This window comes from Penaeus monodon, chromosome 34 (assembly GCF_015228065.2).
Source record: "Penaeus monodon isolate SGIC_2016 chromosome 34, NSTDA_Pmon_1, whole genome shotgun sequence".
Classification (NCBI taxonomy): Eukaryota; Metazoa; Arthropoda; class Malacostraca; order Decapoda; family Penaeidae; genus Penaeus; species Penaeus monodon.
In genome coordinates, this window is record NC_051419.1 from 34,178,008 (window position 1) to 34,178,280 (window position 273).

A 273-nucleotide genomic window follows, 5' to 3' on the forward strand; every position below is an offset into this window, starting at 1 on the left:
GCCGGGGGGGCGGAAATCTTGACTTAAAAAAAACAAGGCTTATCAAGGCCATGGTACCATTTGGGTATTTAGGGTACGCTCCCATATGCCCTGAGTGTTTTGATACCCTGACCAACCCCTTCGAAACCTGGGTGTGTGTATATAAAAGGGACGGGAGAGGCTGGTCTACATCAGGTCTTCAAGATGCTGCTGAAATCGTGTCTTCTTTTCGTCTGCGTCGCCTTCGCGGTAAGAGGGAAAGGGAAGTGGAAGAGAAGGGGGGAAGGTGATCGG

The 273-nt window shown here is 50.9% G+C and overlaps 1 protein-coding gene across 1 annotated transcript in view; it reads left to right on the top strand.

Annotated features, from left to right (window-relative positions):
• The first annotated feature begins 99 nt into the window (after positions 1-99).
• LOC119594897 (chymotrypsin BI-like) overlaps positions 100-273 on the top strand; it is a 10,826-nt gene continuing 10,652 nt past the window's right edge. The window contains exon 1 of the mRNA XM_037943970.1: positions 100-228. Within this exon, the coding sequence (XP_037799898.1) occupies positions 184-228 (45 nt within the window). The 5' untranslated portion in view covers positions 100-183. The remainder of the gene's footprint in view (positions 229-273) is intronic.